Below are 19,444 nucleotides of genomic sequence, written 5' to 3' on the forward strand. Positions count from 1 at the left end.
GTGGGGTGGCACGGTGGCAAGCACTGCTGCCTCAAGGGCCCCGGGTCCATAAGACTATAAGACATAGGGGCAGAATTAGGCCAGTTGGCCCATCGAGTCTGCTCCGCCATTCAATCATGGCTGATATTTTCTCATCTCTATTCTCCTGCCTGCTCCCCATTACCCCTAATCCCCTTATTAATCAAGAACCTATCTATCTCTGTCTTAAAGACAATCAGTGAATTGGCCTCCACAGCTTTCTGCGCCAAGAGTTCCACAGATTCACCACCCTCTGGCTGAAGAAATTCCTCCTCATCTCTGTTTTAAAGGATCGTCCCTTTGATCTGAGATGGTGTCCTCTGGTTCTAGCTTTTCCTACAAGTGGAAACATCCTCTCCACATCCACTCTATCCAGGTATCGCAGTATCTTGTACGTTTCAATAAGATCCTCTCTCCTCCTTCTAAACTCCAACGAGTACAGACCCCGAGTCCTCAAACGTTCCTCATACAACAAGTTCTTCATTCCAGGGATCATTTTTGTGAACATCCTCTGTAACCTTTCCAAGGCCAGCACATCCTTGGGGCTGGTTTAGTTCACAAGGCTAAATCGCTAGCTTTTCAAGCAGGCCAGCAGCACGGTTTGATTCCCGTACCAGCCTCCCTGGACAGGCGCCGGAATGTGGCGACTAGGGGCTTTTCACAGTAACTTCATTGAAGCCTACTCGTGACAATAAGCGATTTTCATTTCATCCTTCCTTAGCTACGGTGCCCAATGCTGCTCTCAATACTCCAAATGTACTGCAAGACAAGGTTCTTAGTAAATTTGTAAATAAGTTAGTAAAGTAAATTGTCTCGCATAGTATCCTGTATGTAGCTTTAAGGACCTTGTACGCTCTAGTCGGGAGGTACAATTTTTCGTTAGGAGAGAGAACCCCCCCGCCCCCAGACCATTATAATATACAGGTAATTATAACCTAGCTGATAATTATTAAGACGGCTACCTGGAAGAAAATATCTCTTGATGATTATTTTCCTTGAGGGAGAGATAGTTTACTTGCTTGGACCCGAAAGAAGTGTCGTCAGGAAGTGGCTATTTTAATCCTGAGTGAAGATGATTATTTAAAGCGTGCTCAGAAGGGGTTAAGGTTATAATCCACTTCAGCCGTTCCAATCTAAATGTAATAAGGTCCCAGACTATCTGGTTGTCTCCATGTCTTTGGGGCAACTGCAATTAAGAGATATGTAGTTCCTTTTTCAGTGTTGTCTAAATGTGAAAGAAATGCTACAGTAGGTTCATACCCAGTTTAAGAAATGCCTTAATCAAAATCAATACAAATTTCCTGTGTTGCTGCAGGACCAAGTTGTGTTGATAATCACTTTCATATAATTCACATATTTAAATGTTAAAGCTAAACAATACTCAATGGTTGCTTGGAACTCTTAATTCTTTATTAATGTTTTTCAGCATTCTATTGATAACCAAACGCAGAATTTTGATGATCTCCCATCAAGATTTGGTTACCGTCTTCCGAAAGATGGTTTGAAGGTAAAGTTTGTCATTCATGAGAGATTTCAGGGAGGGGCCTTTATCATAGAAATCCATTGCTGGCTTGGGGCAGGCATTTATTTCACTGTTTCTAAAAAAAGATGCGGATCTGACGGAGTGTGGGTCGGATAGGCCCATATCACTTCTGAATGTGGACGCAAAAGTATTGGCGAAGGTATGGTGGGTAGGCTGGAGGAATTCCTCCCGAAGGTGGTAGGTGAGGATCAGACGGGGTTCGTGAAAGGGAGGCAGCTGTTTTCGAACATTAGGAGGGTTTTGAGCATCGTTATGGCAACGGCGGAAGGGAAGGAAACAAGTGGTTGTGGCATTGGACGCCGAGAAGACGTTTGACCGGGTAGAATGGGGGTACCTGATGGTAGTTCTGGAGCGGTTTGGGGTTGGACCAAGATTTGTGAACTAGGTAAAGCTGTTGTAAAAGGAGCCGAAGGCGAGTGTCCGCACAAACAATATCAGCTCAAGATACTTTTCTCTCCACCGTGGGACGAGGCAGGGGTGTCCTATGTCCCCCCTGCTGTTTGCACTTGCGACTGAGCCGTTGGCCATCACGTTAAGAAGTTCGGGAGCATGGAACCTGGACAAGAGTGAGTATTTGTCTCGGCCAGGGATGGAGGGGTGCTGCCATTTCATAGGGCAGGGATTCACTTTAGGTATCTGGGGGTGCAGGTTGTCCGGGAGTGGGGCAGATACAACATCACTAGTTTGGTGGGGAAAGTGAAAGCCGATCTGGCAAGGTGGGATGGTCTCCCTCTGTCACTGGCGGGTCGGATACAGGTGGTTAAAATGAATGTGTTGCCGCGATTTCTGTTTATTTTTCAATGCCTACTGATTTTCCTGCCAAAAGCTTTTTTCAGGGAGATTGAGAGAAGGATTACCTCGTTCATATGGGGAGGGAAGGTGGCCAGAGTGAGAGAGGTGCTGCTACAGAGGGGAAGGCAGGCAGGGGGTTTGGGTCTCCTGAACCTGATGTACTACTGCTGGGCGGCGAATGTGGAGATGGTGCGGAGCTGGGTCAGAGGGGTTGATTCCCAGTGGGTCAGAATGGAGGAGAGTTTGTGCAGGGGGTCGGGACTGAAAACACTAGCAATAGCGCCGCTCCGGGGAAATACTCAGGGAGTTCAGTAATAATAGCTTCATTAAAAATCTGGAGGCAGTTTCGCCAACACTTTGGGTTGGGGGCTGGGTCAAGGGAAATGCCGAGTTGGGAGAACCACAGATTTGAGCCAGGGAGGTGGGATGGAAGTTTTTGGAAATGGGAAGAGAAGGGGATTACGACGCTAAAAGATTTGTTTCTTAGGGGTCGGTTTGCAGGATTGAGGGAGCTGGAAGTGAAGTATGGGCTGGAGCAGGGAGAAATGTTTAGATACATGCAGGTTCGAGATTTTTCTACAAAGGAGATGGAGCTTTCCGGAGGAACCGGCCTCCACATTGCTGGAGGAGGCACTGACAAGAGGGCTGGAGAAGGGCGTAGTGTCAGCGGTGTACGGAGCTATTTTGGACGAGGATAAGGCACCACTGGAAGGGATCAAAACAAAGTGGGAGGAAGAGTGGGAGAGGTTATAGAGGAGAGGGTCTGGTGTGAGGTGCACCGGAGAGTAAATGCCTCCACCTCATGTACGAGGTTGGGGCTTGTACAGCTGAAGGAGGTATACAGAGAACACCTCACGAGGGCGAGGATGAGCCGATTCGTTTGAAGGAGTTGTCTGGCGTGAGAGTTACGGGGGGGGGGGGGGGGGGGGGTCGTTAATCACGTTCATCTGTTTTGGTCCTGTCCAAAGCTAGAGGATTACTGGAAGGAGGTTTTTAGGGTAATTTCCAAGGTGGTGCACATGGAACTGGACCCGGGTCCCCTGGAGGCCATATTCGGGATGTCGGACCGGCCAGGGTTGGAAACGGGTGCGGAGGCAGATATCGTAGCCGTCGCCTCGTTGATCGCCCGAAGATAGATCCTGCTGGGATGGAGAGCGGCCTCTCCACACTGTGCCCTGGCGAGGGGACCTGTTGGAATACTTGACCCTTGAGAAGGTTAAGTTCAAACTGAGGGGAAGGACGGAGGGGTTCTACAAGTCATGGGCATTATTTATTGTGCACTTTCAAGAACTGGATAACATCGAACATTAGTTGGGGGGATGGTGGGAGGGTTGGAGAGGATGTGTGTATTAAGGATGACCATGGGTAATCCCTGATTCCTTTTTGTCATTTGTTTATGTAAACATGTGGGCTGATGTTTGGGGGTTGAGTGGGAGGATGGGATTGTTATTGTTATGGGGATTGACACATCTGTTGCTGATTAATGTTTATTGTTGGTGGGTGTAAATTCGGGAGAAAATGTGAAAAAGGAGGAGAATAAAAATGTTTTAAAAAAAGAAATCCATTGCTGGTTCAGAAGAAATTTTTTTTTTCAACGGCCATGAGCCCTGGAAGTATCTCCCTAAATATCTCTGGCTTTCTACCTCACCTACTTCCTTTTAAGGCACTATTTAAAATGCACCTCCATGACCAAGCTTTTGGTCACCTTTCCCATTACCTTGTTATTTGTCTGTCAAATTCTGATTGACTCAGTGCCTTGGGATGCTTCACTACATTTGAAGGTGCTATATAAATGCAATTGTTGCGTTTTGTGAGCTTATCTCTGACCTTGACCAGCTGGAAATGTTCAGAAATCTGTTGGAAGTGCCTTCTGCCTGCTTGGGGCTTCCCCTCAATGGCAGAGTTGAATTTGGAAAGGCAGCACGGTGGCGCAGTAGTTTAGCTCTGCTGCCTCACGCTGTCGAGGTCCCAGGTTCGATCCCGGCTCGGTCACTGTGTGGCGTTTGCACATTCTTCCCGTGTTTACATGGGTTTCGCCCCCACAACCCAAAGATGTGCAGGCCAGGTGGATTGGCCACGCTAAATTGCCCCTTAATTGGAAAAAAATAATTGGGTATTCTAAATTTAAAAAAAATAAATAAATTAAATTTGAAAAGTCAGCCTGGAGGATGGCAGCTGGGAACCTAGTCAGTCATATTCCAAACTGAAGCGTTGAAGGGGGTCACCATTTTAAAAAAATAAAAAAAATTTGGAGTACCCAATTAATTTTTTCCAATTAAGGAGCAATTTAGCATGACAATTAACCTACTCTTGTGGCCACAAAATTTATGACTGATCCAGTGCAGTTTCTGATCAATGGTAACTCCTATGATATTAATGGTAGGTATTTCAGTGTTGGTAATACCATTTAATGTCTTGGGTGGAGGGAGGAATGGTTGGATTCTTTTGTTGCAGACAGCCATTGCTTGCACTGGTGTGGCATGAATGTAACTTTATCCCAAAGTCCAGGTCTTGCTGTATATGGACATGAACTGCTTTGAGCCTCAGCTGTTAATTGGGCTGAATATTTCTGTCTGACATTATGATAGAGAGAGAATGTCATTGATTAAACAATGAGGATTGGTGGGCATAGGGCACTACCCTGAGGGAGATGACGGTGAACAGGGCAACTGCTTGGACCAGTACCCATGCCACGTGTAGAAGACCTGTATGCGAAGTTAGCCAGGGGTCACTCATTCATAAAACTCGACATGAGCCAGTTGGAGTTAGATGCAGCATCGCGGCGGTATGTCACCATCAGCACCTACGGAAGGCTGTATGAAAACAGCCAGCTTCCCTTCGGCGTATCATCAGCGTATACGGCTTTTCAGCAGGTGATGGAAAATTTCCTCCAAGGGTTTCCCAGGATAGCTGCCTACCTGGACAATGTGCTCATTACAGGAGTGGGGTTATCGGGTTACGGGGATAGGATGGAAGTGAGGCCTTAAGTGGGTTGGTGCAGACTCGATGGGCTGAATGGCCTCCTTCTGCACTGTATGTTCTATGTACTCCTGCAATGATGTCTGGCACTGAGAAGATTGACCTCCAACAACCCGAACCATCTTTGTTGTGCTTGTTCCTCACACTGAATGTTGGCCATCTAGTGATGCTCTTAACCTAAACCATCATGAGAAACTTTTTTTTTGTTCTTTTAAAATTTAGTGTACCCAATTCATTTTTTCCAATTAAGGGGCAATTTAGCGTGGCCAATCCACCTAACCTGCACATCTTTGAGTTGTGGGGACGAAACCCACGCAAACACAAGAGAATGTGCAAACTCCATACGGACAGTGACCCAGCTGGGATCGAACCTGGGACCTCGGCTTCGTGAGGCAACAGGGCTAACCCACTGCGTCACTGTGCTGCCCTCGGGGTCACCATTTTTTTGACATGTTGCATTCAGTAAATTTGCATGATTGTAATTTCCTTGATTTTCAGGTTGAAAGATGAATTGTCTCCAGTACTGTATAGTAAATGACATTTACTTTCCAAGAGTGAAATAATAATGCCTTCATTGTGGTAGGGAGGGGTACATTGCGGGTTTATCAGAATTATACCAGAATTGTCAGGATAGGCTGCATAAACTTGTTTTGTATTCTGAATTCTTGTGTGCTTTTCTGCATTTATTTCTCGGGGAAAAATAATGCTCAAAATAAACCAAATGACCAGTTCAGCACGCATCCAATCTCAAATAAGATGTACAAAATAGTGAGTGGCCTTGATAGTGGATGGAAAGGGTCTATTGTAGAGAAGCTGGTGACTAGGGAGCATAGATTTAAAGTGATTGGTAGAAAGATTAGAGGTGAGATAAGGAAAACCATTTCATCAGAGTATTGTGGAGGAACTTCAAAGGGTAGTTGAGGTGGAAGCCTTCAATTCATTGAAAAGGTGTCTGGATTAGCACGTCCAGTGTTGTAACCTGCATTGCTATGGACCAAATGCTAGAAAGTGGGATTAGGCTGGGTTGCTTATTTTTCAACTGTGCGGACCTGATGGACCAAGAAGCTTCTTTCTGTGCTATCATAGAATTGTTATGGTGCAGAAGGAGGCCATTTGGCCCATTATGTCTGCATCGGCTCTCCAAAGCCGCATCATTACTTTGCCATTGTCCTGTCTTTTCCCTGTACCCCTACTCATTTCAAGTAATCTTGTTGAATGCCTCGATTGAATCTGCCTTCACCATGCTTCCAGTACGTTCAAGACCCGAACCACTTGTTGTGTGAAAAAGTTTTTTTTCATGTCACATTTGCTGCTTTTGTGGATCATTTTAAATCTGTGCCTTCTCATTCTTGATTCTTTTACGAGCTGGAATAGAGCGTAAAATTCTTACGATTCTAGCTCTGCTGTATTTTCTTCAAAGTAGCTTTTTAAGTATTGAGAATTTTAAGTGGAAGCTTGCCCAACACCCCCAAACTCATGTTGCCTTTTTCTTTCCTGTGGCTCTGCTCTAATTACGGCAATCAGTGGGTTTGCCCTTCTTTCTTTAGTATCTATATTCTAATGCTCAGAGTCGCCAGGTATCAAATGATACCACCACAAGGTTCAACCGGCTATCGATCAAAGAGCCAAACACTAGTTTGTTAGTTCAAGGCCAAGGGTACTTCATTTACACACACAATGGATCATGCAACAAACACTGCTAGTTAACTACACCTATCGACTAAGACAACCTGTACTTAACTTCAGGCACCCAGGTTAGGTCAGAGGAACAGTGGTCATTGTTCGATTCTGGATCTATTGAGTCTGGAGAAGTAACTGCTGCTCAGTTAGGCTCATCCGCCTGGTAGCGGGCGTTGAACTTGGACTTGCTTCTGGTGTTGCTGCACTTGGAGATGGTCGTTGCCGGGGCGCCAGGTCCAAGAGAGGATGAACATATGGCGGACTCTCTTCTTATACTTGGGGGTTTTCGCGCTCTTTCAGGCGGTCCTTCAGTTTGGACCCCACTGATTGGGTGATGCTTGATCACTCTGTTCGATTCCTAACCAATAAATGGGCAGGGGCTTGGATGGCTGGGCATGTCCCAAGCGGTCATTGACCCCGTTGTTTATGCTTCCCCTGAACAGGGAGTGGTGCCGAAAGGTCTGGAACTATACTGGTCGCTAGAGTATCAGTCCTTTGTCTTGGTGGAGATGGGTCATCAAATGCTAATCGGCCCATCAAAATGCTAATTGGTCGGAGTTTCGATACCGTCTGGACTCCTTGCCTGCAAATTTGTACTTTGCATCGGTATTCACAAAGGAGAGGGACAAGATGGATGTTGAGGCTAGGGATGGATGTTTAAATACTCTAGGTCAAGTTATCATACAGAAGGGGGAAATTTTTGGTATTTTAAAAGACATTAAGGTGGACAAGTTCCCAGGACCGGATGGGATCTATCCCAGGTTACTGAGGGAAGCGAGGGTCGAAATAGCTGGGGCCTTAACAGATATCTTTGCAGCATCCTTGAGTACGGGTGGGGTCCCGGAGGACTGGAGAATTGCTAATGTTGTCCCTTTGTTTAAGAAGGGGAGCCTGTGAGCTTGACGTCAGTGGTAGGCAAACTGTTGGAGAAGATACTGAGGGATAGGATCTATTCGCATATGGAAGAAAATAGACATCAGTGATAGGCAGCATGGTTTTGTGCAGGGAAGGTCATGTCTTACAAACCTAATAGAATTCTTTGAGGAAGTGACAAAGTTAATTGATGAAGGAAGGGCTGTAGATGTCATATACATGGACTTTAGTAAGGCGTTTGATAAGGTTTCCCATGGCAGGTTGATGGAAAAAGTGAAGTCGTTATGGGGTTCAGGGTGTACTAGCTAGATAGATAAAGAACTGGCTGGGTAACAGGAGACAGAGATTAGTGGTGGAAGGGAGTGTCTCAAAATGGAGAAGGGTGACTAATGGTGTTCCACAGGGATCCGTGCTCGGACCACTGTTGTTTGTGATCTACATAAATGACCTGGAGGAAGGTATAGGTGGTCTGATTACCAAGTTTGCAGATGATACTAGGATTGGTGGAGTTGCAGATAGCGAGGAGGACTGTCAGAGAATAAAACAAAATATAGATAGATTGGAGAGTTGGGCAGAGAAATGGCAGATGGAGTTCAATCCATCAAAGGCAAATGCGAGGTGATGCATTTTGGAAGATCAAATTCAAGAGCGGACTATATGGTCAATGGAAGGGTCCTGGGGAAAATTGATGTGCAGAGAGATCTGGGAGTTCAGGTCCATTGTACCCTGAAGGTGGCAACGCAGGTTGATAGAGTGGTCAAGAAGGCATACAGCATGCTTGCCTTCGGACGGGGTATTGAGTACAAGAGTCGGCAGGTCATGTTACAGTTGTATAGGACTTTGGTTAGGCCACATTTGGAATACTGCGTGCAGTTCTGGTCGCCACATTACCAGAATGTGGATGCTTTGCAGAGGGTGCAGAGGAGGTTCACCAGGATGTTGCCTGGTATGGAGGGTGCTAGCTATGAAGAAAGGTTGTGTAGATTAGGATTGTTTTTATTGGAAAGACGGAGGTTGAGGGGGGACCTGATTGAGGTCTACAAAATTGAGAGGTATGGACAGGGTGGATAGCAACAAGGTTTTTCCAAGAGTGGGGGTGTCAGTTACATGGTCATGATTTCAAGGTGAGAGGGGGAAAGTTTAAGGGAGATGTGCGTGGAAAGTTTTTTACGCAGAGGGTGGTGGGTGCCTGGAATGCTTTACCAGCGGAGGAGGTAGAGGCGGGCACGATAGCATCATTTAAGAGGCATCTAGACAGGTATATGAACGGGCGGGAACAGAGGGAAGTAGACCTTGGAAAATAGGAGACAGGTTTAGATAAAGGATCTGGATCGGCACAGGCTGGGAAGGCCAAAGGGCCTGTTCCTGTGCTGTAATTTTCTTTGTTCTTTGTTCTAATATACATTTCAGCTCTGAGCCTGCCTGAATCTTGCCGTGTCCATTTTACCCGCTAGGCTTTGCGAGTGTCTCTGTTCCTGGTTGTAAGTGGCCATCCTAGGTGGCTACACGCATCCCAAATCGTTATCCCCCATCTGGTACATGTGTGCAAGCCTGCCTAGGAAAATGGATCTGAAATGTTGCCCCCCCCCCCCACCCACCCCGGGCCATGTGATTCACAGCAGCGTGGTGCAGCCCTATATTGGCTGGCAGAGGGACATTCTGGTCCTAATGTTGTCAATGGGCTTTCCAGTTGCACTGTAACCCGCAGCAGGGGCCTGCCGTCAGCGGGACCAGAAGATCTGGCCAGCATGAACATCTGGAAAATCAAGGCCTTTGTGTTCGGGGCACTAAACCTTATATTGGCCTGGGGGGACAGGAGGTTGGGTGGCATGGTAGCAGAGTGGTTAGCATTGTTGCTTCACAGCGCCTGGGTCACTGTCTGTGCGGAGTCTGCACGTTCTCCCCGTGTCTGCGTGGGTTTCCTCCGGGTGTCCCAGTTCCTCCCACAAGTCCTGAAAGATGTGCTGTTTGGTAATTTGGACGTTTTGAATTCTCCCTCGGTATTTGAACAGGCGCCGGAGTGTGGTGACTAGGGGCTTTTCACAGTAACTTCATTGCAGTGTTAATTTAAGCCTACTTGTGATAATAAAGATCATTATTATTATTCAAAATTATCCTAGAACTTTAAAAACTTAATTATGATGCCGAGTTCCAAAACCCTGACCGTTGAAGGTGATTCAGAATTATTTCATTTGGTGGAATCTAGAGGTGGCTTCCTGAGGAAGGGTTTGGGGGGTGTGGGGTTGGTCATTAAACTGAGCCTTTTTTAAAGGAGTAAAATCAGGAAATGCTTTCAAAACCAATGAGAAATTAAGCTCAAGAACTCTGATTTTTTTCCTGAAAAAGCTGCAGATGTTTGGAGGATCAATTGAAAACAAGGTTGAGATTGTTTTGCTTTTTGTTAAACCAGGATATCGAGATATGAAACAAAGAGTGTGCGTTGCACATTGGCCATTGAATAATGGAAAGTGATCAGTGTGAATGGCCGATTCCTCATTTGTGCCCATGCAATCTTTATATCCAGTTTTCTCCTCATCCTGGTAGCAAATATTAAAATGTTAATGATGGTATCTTGTGCTCTTTGTTGTGAGATACTTTTAAGATTTGCTTCCATTTTCTTCTTTCTCATCTTCATTCCACCATTCAGCAGCTTCTGTAAAGGACACCAGACTTCATAGATTTCATAGTCTTTCCAGTGCAGAAGGAAGCCATTCGACCCATTGAGTCTGCACCAGCCCTTGGAAAGAGCGCGCCACTTAATCCCATACCTCCACCCCTCCCTGTAATCCAGCATCCCCACCTAACCTTTTGGACACTTAAGGGGTAATTTAGCATGGCCACTCCACCTAGCCTGCACATCTTTGGACTGTAGGAGGAATCCGGAGCACCCGGAGGAAACCCACGCAGGCACTGAGAGGAAGTGGAAACTCCTCACCGACAGTCACCCGAAGCCAGAATTGAACCCTGGAGCTGAGAGGCAGCAGTGCTAGCCACCATGCTGTCCATTGCTGAAGGCCTTTCTTGGTGCTGCTGTGCATGATGTGTTGGGCCATGGTGTAGTCCTTACCATGTCGGCCTTCTTAAGAAGAAGTAACTCCAGTCCACTGCATTCCTCCATTTTAAAACAGATTGATCTTACGAACATGTGCAAAAAATATCTTGTGTCCTCCTGTTCTACAGAATAATGTCCAGTGTCGTTTATGTGGATTTTGAATCACTGTTTAATTTGAGCCTCTCACCCAAAATTTTAGAATGTTCTTTATTTTCGGTTTACACAAATGGGCATAAAATACACACACAACTTACTGATGCCTTTAATTTGTCACAAGTTGGTGTTGAATTGGTATTCACTTGGATAGACTGATGTGGAGACCAGACAATTCACATTGGGGCTAGAGGTGCTCTTAAGATTGGAGCGTAGTATGGGCAGCACGGTGGCGCAGTGGTTAGCACTGCCGCCTCACGGCAGCAAGGACCCAGTTCGATCCTGGCCCCGTGTCACTGCCCGGGTGAAGTTTGCCCATTCTTCCCGTGTTTGCATGGGTATCACCCCCACAAGCCGAAGATGTGCAGGGTAGGTGAATTGGCCACACTAAATTGCCCTTAATTGGGGGGGAAAAAAAGAATTGGGTACTCAAAATTAAAAAAAAAAAGATTGGCGCATAGTAGCGGAAACCCATTTGAGTGAGCTGGTTGTGCTTGATATTTGTGTTTGTGTTACAACAATTGAAAATGTGTTCCAGTTCTCACCATAATTATACTTGTAAAAATAAAACTTAATTTTTCTTTTGCTGTATGCATACTGTTCAATCGGTATGTCGGTGAAAGCTGAGTATATATCTTTGTGTGTGAGAGATTCATACTGCTATGTATTATTCACAGGGTAAGAGAGCATTAGTCTCAGTAAATGGTAAAGAACATCAGAAAAAGGAGAAGCAAGGCTTGAAATGATTGCTAATGACAGATGCAAAAGCAGTATGGCACTTTGCCGCAGTTCAGACTAATTTATTTCCCAGCTCTATATGAGTAATGGATCCGAGAGCTTTATATTGTAAATTGTTTTTCATTGATAAAGCATTGTAAGCAAAAGACCTCAAAGTGTCAGTCAAGCAATTGATAAAATTATGATTTTAGTTGCGCAGATTTGCACCTTAAATCATTGTTATGGCCATGATAAGCGGTGCCGATTGTTGCTATGAAGGGAGCTCCTAAAGAGATAGCTGTATAATTTGGAAAACTGGTGAGAGGCAGTAAAAATCGGTGTATTGCTTTCATAATTGATTAGACTGAGCATAATAAATGGTATGCTAACATTCCACGCCCCAAGCTGGCATTATTTTGCATCCGTGTTTTGTTATTCAGTAGCTAACCGATTGCCACTAAGTTGTTGGAGGGACATTATGTTGGTTTTCAGTCAGTCGTATCACTCTCGCCTTGGAGGGTTTGTCCGTTTCACTCGCCGATTTCCAAGGCTAATACTTAAGGTGTTGGATGAGACATTAAACCTGAAAAAAGAAAAATCCCCCATTGCTATTCAAAGAGAAGTGAAATCCTGATATTCTGGCCATGAATCAAGCCTAAATGAACATGGCTGCTGTCTGTGGGACCTTGCTGGTGGAGATAGCCTGTTATTTCTTGAAATTGCAAAATTTACACTTCAAGTGTACTTGATCACTGTGAAGAGTTTTGGGGCATCTGAGGCTATTAGAACCATAAAATTACTACAGTGCAGAAGGAGGCCATTCAGCCTTTTGGGTTGGAACCGAACTCTCCTCTCTTCCCCCCCCCCCCCCCCCCCCCCCCCCCCCCCCCCCCCCCCCCCCCCCCCCCCCCCCCCCCCATAACCCCACCTAACCTGCACATCTTTAGACACTTCGGAACAATTTAGCATGGCTAATCCATCTAACCTGCACATCTTTGGACTGTGGAGGAAACCAGAGCACCCGGAGGAAACTCCGTGGAAAGTGGAAACTCCACACAGGCCAGAATTGAACTTGGGTCCCTGACGCTGTGAGGCAGCAGTGATTACCACAGTATGTACTATATGGAATGCATATGCTTTCGTTACTTAGATGACAACCTGTATTTTTTTTATCATCTCTAATGTAGTCAAATCTCCAAAGCTTCTTCACAGAAACAGCATCAAGCAACATTTGACACTGAGCCACCTGAATAATTAAAACAGATAAAACTAAAAACTTGATCATAGAAGTAGGTTCCAAGAAGGTGGAAGAGAGGTTTATGGGGAGAATTGGAGCTGAAGACCATGGCCAACTATGGGCATGGCCACCAATAGTGGAGTGATTAAAATCAGGAGGCCAGAATTGGAGGAGTTCATCTGTGTTGTAGAGCGAGGGACATAACTTAATAGGAGCAGAGTAGAGCATACAGCCATGTCAACCTGCTTCTCCATTTAATAACATCATGATTGATCTTTGACCTTCACTTTTAGAGTCATAGAGAAATACAGCACAGAACAGGCCCTTCGGCCCACGATGTTGTGCAAACTTTTGTCCTCGGTTAATCATGGATCATAGAATTTTGGACACTAAGGGCAATTTAGCATGGCCAATCCACCCAACCTGCACATCTTTGGACTGTGGGAGGAAACCGGAGCACCCGGAGGAAACCCACGCACACACGGGGAGGATGTGCAGACTCCACACAGACAGTGACCCAAGCCGAAATCGAACCTGGGACCCTGGAGCTGTGAAGCAATTGTGCTATCCACAATGCTACCATGCTGCCCTTAAGAACAAATTAATCTACACTCCATTATTCTACCATAATCCATGTACCTATCCAATAGCCGCTTGAAGGTCCCTAACGTTTCTGACTCAACTACTTCCACAGGCAGTGCATTCCATGCCCCCACTACTCTCTGGGTAAAGAACTTACCTCTGACATCCCCCTATATCTTCCTCCATTTACCTTAAATTTATGTCCCCTTGTAATGGTTTGTTCCTCCCGGGGAAAAAGTCTCGGACTGTCTACTCTATCTATTCCTCTGATCATCTTATAAACCTCTATCAAGTCGCCCCTCATCCTTCTCCGTTCTAATGAGAAAAGACCTAGCACCCTCGACCTTTCCTCGTAAGATCTACTCTCCATTCCAGGCAACATCCTGGTAAATCTCCTTTGTACCTTTTCCAAAGCTTCCACATCCTTCCTAAAATGAGGTGACCAGAACTGCACACAGTACTCTAAATATGGCCTTACCAAGGTTTTGTCCAGCTGCATCATCACCTCACGGCTCTTAAATTCAATCCCTCTGCTAATGAACGCTAGCACACCATAGGCCTTCTTCACAGCTCTATCCACTTGAGTGGCAACTTTCAAAGATCTATGAACATGGACCCCAAGATCTCTCTGCTCCTCTACATTGCCAACAACCCTACTGTTAACCCTGTATTCTGCATTCATATTTGTCCTTCCAAAATGGACAACCTCACACTTGTCAGGGTTAAACTCCATCTGCCACTTCTCAGCCCAGCTCTGCATCCTATCTATGTCTCTTTGCAGCCGACAACAGCCCTCCTCACTACCCACACTATCCACACTCCTCCAATCTTCGTATCATCTGCAAATTTACTGACCCACCCTTCAACTCCCTCATCCAAGTCATTACTGAAAATCACAAACAGCAGAGGACCCAGAACTGATCCCTGCGGTACGCCACTGATAACTGGACTCCAGGCTGAATATTTGCCATCCACCACCACTCTCTGACTTCTATCGGTTAGCCAGTTTGTTATCCAACTGGCCAAATTCCCCACTATCCCATGCCTCCTTACTTTCTGCATAAGCCTACCATGGGGAAACTTATCAAATGCCTTACTAAAATCCATGTACACTACATCCACTGCTTTACCTTCATCCACATGCTTGGTCACCTCCTCAAAGAAGTCAATAAGACTTGTAAGGCAAGACCTACCCCTCTCAAATCCGTGCTGACTATCCCTAATCAAGCAGGGTCTTTCCAGATGCTCAGAAATCCTATCCCTCAGTACCCTTTCCATTACTTTGCCTACCACCGAAGTAAGACTAACTGGCCTGTAATTCCCGGGGTTATCCCTACCCCTTTTTTGAACAGGGGCACGACATTCGCCACTCTCCAATCCCCTGGTACCACCCCTGTTGACAGGACGAAAAGATCATTGGGGCTGGTTTAGCACACTGCGCTAAATCGCTGGCTCTTAAAGCAGACCAGGCAGGCCAGCAGCACGGTTCAATTCCCGTTCCAGCCTCCCCGAACAGGCGCCGGAATGTGGCGACTAGGGGCTTTTCACAGTAACTTCATTTGAAGCCTACTCGTGACAATAAGCAATTTTCATTTTCATTTTCATTTCATTTCATTTCATTTCATTTTCATTGCCAACGGCTCTGCAATTTCATTTCTACCTGATCCCCACATCTCTTGATTTCCGTAAGAGTTCAAAATCTTATCAGTTTTAGCCTTGAATATATTTAACAAAAACAACTGATCAGGGCGGCATGGTGGCACGGTGGTTAGCACTGCTGCATCACAGCACCAGGCACCCAGGTTTGATTTCAACGGTGGGTGACTGTGTGGTGTTTGCACGTTCTCCCTATGTCTGCATGGGTATCCTCCAGGTGCTCCTATTTCCTCCCACAGTCCAAAAATATGTAAATTAGGTGGATTGGCCATGTTAAAAGAATTGCCTCCTTGTCTAACGGTGAAGTGGGCTTCTGGGGATCGGGTGCTCTATCAGAGGGTTGGTGTAGACTCAATGGGCTGAATGGCCGCCTCCTGCACTATATGAATTCTGTGATTCATGACCTCTGGGGTACGGAATTACAAAGATTCACAATCCTCTGACTGAAACATCTCCTAATCTCAGTTCAAAATGGTTAGTGGATAATACAAAAGGCCTTGAGTATGCAAACCTTTTATCCTGCGACTATGGGCAGGAATTGTCAAATGCCTGCCCTACTGCTTAAAAAGGTCAGTAGGAAATGAAGCCTGATGATCACGGCAGCCATTTAATGCTTCTTGTCAATAAAGGGAGCCAGTGATGGAGGCGTTCCCACCCTCCAATTCCCACCTGAGACCCAAGCCGGTTAACCTGGGAATTTATGTCCCCTCGCCTGCAAACCCGCCCTATGTTACGTAGCTCTAGACACGAGTCAGGGGAAACAGCCTCGCAGCATCTAGTCAGTGAAACCCCTTGCAGCAATATCGATCAGTCAGCACAGTAATAATGGGCAAGCAGGTCTTGATGAGAATTAAGTCACAGGCTTCGGAGTTTGGATCACCAAGTTTAAAATTGGAGAGTGTCGGTGTATATTGGAACAGTCAAATCTCGAGGTAACAAAGGCATGAGTGAAGGTTTTAATCGCAGATGAGCTGAGGCCGAGGCTGAAGCAGATGCTGGTATGGAGGTGGAAATAAACAGTGCAGGTGACAACACATACGTGATCAGAAACACCTGTGTGGTTCAGCGTTGGTTGCTAGGGAGAAGAATGGAGTTGGTGGCTAAGGAATAGTTTGTGGTAGGAATCAAAAACAGACTTGTCTTTCAACATTCGGTTGGAGAAAATTTATGCTCCGCTAGTACCAGATGTCAGACAAGCTGCCTGATAATTTAGTCACTGGAGGAATGGAGAGAGGTAGGGCTGAGTGTCGGCCGTGTACATTTGGAAATGAATGCTGAATACTCGCACCAGAGGCAAAGCTGTTGGGGAGCAAGAAGAAAATAATATATATTTGCACTATTTGAGCGTGGAAAAGTGAGGAATAAAAAATATTTAATTATTATGTGCTAAAAGCAGTAGGGGTGTTAAAATAGTTGGTTCATACAAATCATTTCTATAAAAACTGCAGCATAAAATTGCAACAGCACTGAGTTGAAATTCAGTGCTGTTGGCAGTGTGTCAGCAGGCTGCACATACAGACTCCTAGATTAGTCAGACTGGAGCCTTTATAGATTTCTGCAGTGTGGCCAAATGTGATGCAGTTATAAAATGGTGTATGCGCATGTGCATACAAATGATTAGTGTGGATTGATGGCCCTCTGCAGGGTTGAGTATGAAGTAATTTTGCCGAACAAGGTGTATTTATGGCTTTTGAACAGCAGAGGGCACTGCAGTAATAGTTCGCTTTCTGTCCTGAATGGCTTTCTTCACACAAAAATGGTTTGAGCAGCTACAATAAAGGAACAATGTCACTGACATGAATTCAGAAGTAGGTAATAATTAAATGTGATCTTGAAACTTAATTCAGAAATATGGTCTTGTTCTCCCAAAACCACAGTGGATGTGTTTTTTTTAAATTTAGTGCCGACCATGATCAAACCTTAAAGCAGTTTAGAAGGCTGGTGACTTGATGAAATGATTGGTTTGTCTTTGGTTAGCAGCTTTCGCTTGTGCACTGATCATGTTACAATTGGAAAATGAGCACGGCTTACTTGCAATAAATTGGGGAGCACAGTAAGCCATATAAATGGAAGCAAGAAGTTACAAGGACCATTTGTTAAGATGCTGCTTGGCATTCAATGTAGAGAACTGTCACCCCCTTTAGGTTCAAGAAAAACAGAACTAAACATTTTCTTGTGAGATGAGGAACTGTGGGAGAGTTTGATCTTTGTGTACAAAAATCACAAAGTTGCTGGGCATTAGTATTTGTTTCAATTAGTTTTGCCTACAAAAGTGAAGTGATGCTTCTGCTATACAAAAGCTTGATCAAATTCCATCCAGTGTACTGTGCTCAGATTTGAGCATTGTATTTGTTTTGAAAGGGGTACATCAAAGATATCACTAGCATATTCATTGAATATGGAATGCTGTGCCACATGCTGAGGTCCTATTTAAATATAAATTTGTGTTTGGTTTGGATATTCTACTCTTCCTATTTAATATTGCCCGTTGAAACCTGTGTGGGGCTGAGGAGTGGTTTTAATGTTCTCTGTCGTTCAAAAACCATTAAAAATGATCAAAATAACCAATGGTTACCTGGTCCTTGGATGGAAGACTATTTAAACATCAAGTTAAGCTAACAATGCAATAAAAATCCTTACAGAAAAACGATGTGCTCGAAAAACTTGGATTTGACATCTGTGGAGAGAAAAGCAAAGTTAATGGCTCCTCTTTGGAACTTCCTGGACTCTATGTTAACTCTGTTTCTCTCAGGGCAGCACGGTGTCACAGTGGATTAGCCCTGTTGCCTCACAGCGCCGAGGTCCCAGGTTCGATCCCGGCTCTGGGTCACTGTCTGTGTGGAGTTTTCACATTCTCCCCGTGTTTGCGTGGGTTTCGCCCCCACAGCCCAAAAGATGTGCAGAGTAGGTGAATTGGCCACGCTAAATTGCCTGTCAATTGGGGAAAAAAATGAATTTGGTACTCTAAATTGCCGCATCTGTTGAGTATTTCCCTGGAGCCATCGGGAGCAGCACTCTTACCAATGCCCTCAACCACGACCCCCTACATGGACTCTCCTCCGTTTCCCCCCCCTAACCCAGCCCCGCACCTTCTCGGCATTTGGCACCCAGTAATAATACGATAAATTTGGGATACCCAATACCCCTTACTAATGTCCTCTGCAACAGCACCTTCTTAATCCTAGCCACCTTACCCCCGACCAAATAAACGAGGTAATCATTTTTTCTACTGCCGTAAAAAAAAACATCTTTGATAAAATGAACAAAAACTGCGACAATACATTCGTCTTAATTGCCTGCACCCGACCTGTCAGCGATAGAAGAAGACAATCCCATCTTGTCACATCAGCTTTCACCCTCCCCACCAAACTAGTGATGTTATATCTACGGAGCTCCCACCAATCTCAATCTTGACCCTTCTTTACCCATGGAAATTTCTTTGTGCCATCTCTTTGCTTTATAAAAATACATTTACTTTATCCATGTTGTATTTAAAAGTTTCGCACTGCTGATCTGTTGCTAACTTTTCCGCCCAATTAATTTAGGAAAGGTTCTTTGCCTCATAAATTTCCATTTTTCTAATCTCCGTAATCTTTGACTCATCGTTATTTGTTTTTTGGTCTTGCTTTGAACCTATGTTGTAGTCACTGTTTACTAATTGTTCTCCTACTTTCAACAGTTAATTGATGTACTTAATTTTGGAGAACAAAATCATTTTCTTCCTTATCGAATGATAAACTTGCTGATGTAGGATGTTCTTCCCTGTCTTTCCTGATAATGCTATATGTAGGAATATTAAGTCCTAGTCCTATATGAAAATAAGTTGCTTTTCCCACTAGGTTAAATTAAGAACTTCATTAATCCTATTTTCATTGTAACTTCATATCTACACTTTTTCTACCCCGTTGCTATTTATTTAAATCCTCCTGCATTGTTCTGTTTAATGTCTCAACAATAGCAGTGATGCTGTTTAGTGTTGTCCTTCATTTTGGTACATCTTTCCCTTAGTCCAGAGTGTGCTCTCAACGCTATAGGATTGAACCCTTTCCTTCTACACCTGCCCTGCAGTCACACGTTGACCATCAATCTTCCTAAGATCAGTCCTGCAGTATTGATGTTTTTTCTTGTTTTGCAATTTCAGTTCATCTTAAACTTTCTTTGC

The 19,444-nt window shown here is 44.9% G+C and overlaps 1 protein-coding gene across 1 annotated transcript in view; it reads left to right on the forward strand.

The window, feature by feature from the left end:
• Positions 1-19,444, forward strand: part of LOC119975519 (E3 ubiquitin-protein ligase RNF13-like) — a 289,560-nt gene that overhangs the window by 54,274 nt on the left and 215,842 nt on the right. Inside the window, exon 3 of the mRNA XM_038815305.1 lies at positions 1,445-1,525. Within this exon, the coding sequence (XP_038671233.1) occupies positions 1,445-1,525 (81 nt within the window). The remainder of the gene's footprint in view (positions 1-1,444; positions 1,526-19,444) is intronic.

Source organism: Scyliorhinus canicula, chromosome 13, assembly GCF_902713615.1.
Source record: "Scyliorhinus canicula chromosome 13, sScyCan1.1, whole genome shotgun sequence".
NCBI lineage: Eukaryota > Metazoa > Chordata > Chondrichthyes > Carcharhiniformes > Scyliorhinidae > Scyliorhinus > Scyliorhinus canicula.